The 5,228-nt window shown below is 39.4% G+C and overlaps 1 protein-coding gene across 3 annotated transcripts; it reads right to left on the bottom strand.

Moving 5' to 3' along the window:
- Positions 1-901: 901 nt before the first annotated feature.
- nkx2.4a (NK2 homeobox 4a) lies at positions 902-2,491 on the bottom strand. Of its 3 annotated transcripts, none has more exons than XM_084683253.1 (3): positions 2,122-2,491; positions 1,136-1,593; positions 902-1,060 (listed from the first exon to the last, which is right to left on the bottom strand). In XM_084683253.1, the coding sequence occupies exons 1-3, from the start codon at positions 2,489-2,491 to the stop codon at positions 902-904; spliced, it is 987 nt and encodes a 328-aa protein (XP_084539379.1). The 3 variants fall into 3 exon arrangements, with proteins under 3 accessions (XP_084539379.1, XP_084539380.1, XP_084539378.1); XM_084683254.1 differs by having other exon boundaries at positions 902-1,039; XM_084683252.1 differs by having other exon boundaries at positions 902-1,593.
- Positions 2,492-5,228: the final 2,737 nt, after the last annotated feature.

Raw genomic sequence — 5,228 nt, 5'->3', positions numbered from 1 at the left:
TCTAATAATGGTATTCAGAACAGCCTTGTAGTGATATAAATCACATATTTTTGTTGTTTTAAACTTGACCCTTTCATATGTGAACCTGTAGAATACATTTGTTGCGATACCTCTCCAAAACAAATATCACGTGAACAATGCTGGGTACTACCCCGTCGACCTTGCGTTCCAACTCAATTTGGTCTCAATCACTCCATAATGAAAACGTAGCCTATACTCCAGCCACGTCTTTATAAAAATTAAATCGTCAGGAATAGCTCGCACTTCAAGTGATTTATTGTTAACGTTCAATTGGTTTGAAACATATACAGCAGCCATCACGCATTTGTTCGTTTTAACTTACAAAAGAATAAAGAAAACAAAAAGTTGACGTAAAACAAGTATTATACAGGTAAACGCATTCTTGTGTGTTAGCCAAATATACAGTTCCTACTTTCTTTAAGTCTAAATGAATACATTAGTTTACAATATTAATAGCATAAAATACCAGGTTTTCACCGCAAAGGAGGTGGTTAGTACCTTGAGAGAAGTCCATAGCATACCTGAACCCACCTAGCCTCCATTTCTCCCAGTCCCCTAAAGTGGAGCAGCATTCCTGTTCAACAACATTGACTACTTTAACATCATGAGGGAGTCCATAACATTGATTACAAAAGGTCCAGAATCGACATAATCGGTTTCAAGGGCAGCCATTTCGCGTAATGTTCAAAAATAGTCTCCCTCTCAGAAATGTCAAGAAAACGTGCCCTGACCAGCTGATGCGCCTAAAGCGCGCTGTCCTCTTAGCCAATAAGGGCGCCATTTTCTCACAGTTGTTTGTATCAACATGATATATTTCTTGTTTCATTAAGGGCCCATCCGCAGGTTAACATATAAAAATTGAAAAAAATGGCAGTAGGTCCTACCACGTTCTGCCGTAAAGGAGGTTTGAACTGACCATGTTATTGGTGTAGTCTACAGCAGACGTGTCAATCTGAGACATGTTTATCTGGCTGTGGAGTGAGGGGGGGCTAGGTGACATCTCATCCAGGTCTTGGGCCTGAACCAAGGCGTTGACCTGCTGACTGTGATGTTGATTGATGGCATTACTGGAAGCAGGGAGCACGACCCCTGGTCCGTTCTGTTGCTGCTGTACCTGTTGTTGCTGCTGTTGCTGCACCTGCTGCTGGTTTGCTGTTGGCGTGTTTGAACCGTTCTGACACGGTTTACCGTCCTTTACTAGAACAGGAACTGCCACGCGCCTCGGGGACTGCTGTTGCTGACAAAGGTTGCTGTCCTGCTGCAGCTGCTGGGCCGCTTTGTCCTTGGCCTGTCGTTTCATCTTGTACCTGTGGTTCTGAAACCAAATCTTAACTTGAGTCGGCGTCAGGTGAATCATACTCGCCAGGTGTTCCCGCTCAGGCGCAGAGAGGTATTTCTGTTGCTTAAATCTCCTTTCCAGCTCGTACACCTGAGCCTGGGAGAAGAGTACCCGACGTTTTCGTCTGGGCGCTGCATGCAGAGGTGGCATAGATTTGGAAGCGTCCGCCATGCCCGTCAGGGTCCCCATTCCAGTCATGTTCATACCTGTGGAAGGTCCCATGAATCTAGAAACTTAAAAATATACATACATATACGCACATTCAATAAGCAGGAATTTAAATGTACCAACATGTCTTGCTAAAATGGTGTTACCATATAATATGTGCCATGCGTAATTGTAAACAAATACAAAATATAAATCATAATTTCAGAGAGGAAATATTGGTACGGTCTACATTGTGACTATTGCAAAAAATGATAAGGCTCATGTAAAAAATATAACGAATAAAAATAATTATAATAGACATATAATAATCAATCAAGTACATACAGTAATACATTGTTATACATTGCAATACTATAATAAACAAATACAATACAATAGTAATATTTGGATTTTAAAAATAAGAACACGTGTTTTAACACATACAGAGCAATGTGTAAAGGATTAGGTAAGGCTTAAATGGTATTTGGGGATGGTGAATAATGTAGTACATATTTAAGTGTTTGTGTATGCCATAAAAAGCTTTTTTATATAAATTGTGTTGAGACGAGTCACAAAACATCCCAAAACGAAATAAAATACAAAAGGCAACTTACTTGTTGAATATCTTGGATCAGTATTGGCGCCATACCACCCTGTTGCTGCTGCGCTATTTCTCATGGTTTCCTGGTACGACGGGAGGTCTCCCATATTGCCAATGCTTCCATTGCAGTATCCCCCCATAGCGCTGTGCGAAAACTGGGAGACAGTGTGTGGCATGTGGTAAGTGGTCGACACGGTAGCATTGTGGCCCATGGAGTGCTGCTGCATGCCAGTCTGAGACACCTGGGGCTGTCGGTAAGCTCCCAATGGAGAGGTTAGGTTCCCTGTTCCGTCCATGCCACCAAACTTCTTGTATGTTTCCTCGATAGGACTCAAAATATCTGTCACTGAGAAAGGCGTTGTATGCTTTGGGCTCAACGACATGGTTCAGAAAGCAGGTAGATTTTGCTGAGCAGATCAACCGTGTTGTTGTATCAGCTCTCTCCTTCTGGATCGTCTACGTAAGAGAGTGCTTGTACTACGCCTGAGATCCGATTGATCGCCTTGGAGAAGGAGGCGAGCCCAGGGTGCTCTTAGCTCGGTTTATTGTAGCCATGAGCCAGGTTTACGACAAACATGGGGGGCGGAGCAACGTCCTAAACGAGCAAACAATAGTCATTGACATTTTAGAATGATAATTGAGGAAAATGCTGTTAGTTCCACATCAGGTGGATAACTCTGTTCCAAATGAGATATAGGCTATGTAATTATTTTAGCCTATGTTTTGTTTGACATGTAAGCAGCAAGCAACCATCCTCTTACATTTTACAAATGGGTTTAGAGCACAAATGTTCTGCGTCAGTAGGGAATTCCACACTTTCCATAAACTTTGAGGGCACTTTGACCAGACATAAGCGGCACAGAGCACCATCAACGAGGAACAATGAAGGTTCCCCTCAATTGTATGAACACCTAATTTATGCGTCTTAAGCATCATTCTGTTCACCAGAGTGGACCACTTTCAAATTAACTCGAAGTAACAAAATACTGACAGTAAAAATCATGACTGGACATCACATTTAGCGTGCCTAGATCTATTGATTGGATGGTTAACGGATAACGGTCATAGAATACTCTATTACATGTGCTCTTTGGTTATGAAGTTGGAATTTACCATGGATATATGCACACAGTGGGAGTGGGATTTTCTACATTTTGTTTACTGGACGAAATGAGTAGGCTCATCTGGTTTTGGAAAAACGGTATTTATTGTAACAAAAAGTTTGTTAACTTTGAATAAAGTCAGCGTTTTAATAATGTGACTGAGGAAACATGTAAAGAATCTGATTAGAATACTGAGACTCAACTTTAAGCACTCAAGTTGAATCACCTTACACAGATGACACTTTGATATGTTTGCAGTCGTGTTCCTCTGTTGATAGGCATACACTCCGATGCTTGACCTGCCATCTTAATCTTTATGTAAACTCTTTGGAGCCACTGGCATAATCACTGAATTCAACAAGACAAATCACAAGACCACCTTTAATTGCATGGCATAGTAATACCAATAAAAGCAATAATATGCTATAGGAAAAAATTATAGAATTAACAACAGCAAGAATAGACTAATATTAATTTCATAATACATTCAATAACTATACTGACGTGTTTGTTGTATGAGTCATATAATTTGTGACTCGTTAGTTTAACAAGATTGAACAAGGTTTAACATATGAGATGTTGAATTACTCTCATGCTGGTGTAAAAGTAATGTATTTTACATCAATAATATGACAAATGGATATGACTGATGGTTCTAATACATAGGCTATAGTTGGAAAACTGTATCCTATTATTGAACTGATGATGATGAGTATTATTGTTAAATTGAAAAATATTGCTGCAATTTGTGTTTTGTAACGTTATCTACTTCATTAAACACAAATACGGGAAATAATAACGTGGGATGTGTTGTTGGTCTATAGGTCTAAAGCCTAAGAGAGAAGTATAATATGTTGTTGGGGATTTTAAATTGCAAATACATTGTTCAAGTTGACTGCTCTTATTTTCTCACGCTCTGGACCGAAACAGTGGCAGCAGAATTGTATAGCCTAACCAACATTGAACCTAAAAGTTTTCATGTTGAAGTTAAATATTCATTTTTGAAGAGGCTAAAACAAAAGCAGAAACAGGCCACTGTAATGTAGCTTGACATGACAAGTAGGTAGCATGCTATCCTACCCTAATTGCACAAATGAAGATGTGACATGGTCATCCATCAATTACAACCAACAGCTTTAAGAAGCATCAATCTCCCTTTAAGCTGTTAGTCTAATTATGAGTAATAAATCATTGTCCTTATGCATTTTGATTCAGTAAATATTTGCGAGCCCTTACATCCTTCAATTACAGAGAAACACTTCTCAATCTCTTTCATCAATGCCGAAGTGGGTGGATTTTGTGTTGACTATACATCGCAAACACAGAGAAGCACTAAAAAGTCACTAGAATTTTGTGAAACTTGAACTGAAGTTAGAGTTAGCCTATATTCTCAAGACATAATACATACACGTAGGCCTAATGAGAGGTTTACAAGGTAACACCAGCATGCGCACGATATGCCGTTGTCGGAAAAGAAAAGAATGGCAGAAAAGAAAGCTATTTGTCATTTACAAACAGCCTATTATGAAAATATGAATTTAAAGCTAAACATAATCTTACCTCTAAATGCAATTCTTAAAACTGTACATCTTTGAAGCATATCGACGCTTTTGGAAACGCTCTATGGTGGGTTTAGGGACGTAAGAAAGGTATAGGCCTAATCGTGGTACCGCTAGCATTATGTAAATGAGGCAAACCTCTCAACCTCCTGGATTATTGAGTCAGAGAGCATGACCAGCGTCCAGAGACCCTCCACACTGGAAATCCACGACCCTTTTGGAGCCGGTTGACTGCACATTATAGAGTATTTTTTGTATGTATAGATATATAATTTTAACTTGTATAGAGTGGAAGGTGGCCTTTCGTCGACAGACAGATCTGGACGCTCCAGGTCCACGAGGTTTGTCAAACTTTGAATGATAATGAAATTGTATGTATTTGTAAAACCGAGGTGATGTCTTAACATTTTTAGTTCATATAGGGTATTCTTAAAAAGCTACAATATTGCATAATGTAG

The sequence above is a fragment of the Hypomesus nipponensis genome, chromosome 3 (genome assembly GCF_054491055.1).
Source record: "Hypomesus nipponensis isolate SF chromosome 3, ASM5449105v1, whole genome shotgun sequence".
Lineage (NCBI taxonomy): Eukaryota > Metazoa > Chordata > Actinopteri > Osmeriformes > Osmeridae > Hypomesus > Hypomesus nipponensis.
The sequence above is the reverse complement of the archived record's forward strand: the minus strand, read 5'-3'. Positions and strand labels throughout refer to the sequence as shown.

Coding starts and splice junctions, on each gene's coding strand:
- nkx2.4a (XM_084683252.1), bottom strand. CDS start 2,491: ATGTCGTTGAGCCCAAAGCATACAACGCCTTTCTCAGTGACAGATATT. Junction 1,594..2,121: donor TGATCCAAGATATTCAACAA/GTAAGTTGCCTT, acceptor TATATTTTTAAG/TTTCTAGATTCATGGGACCT.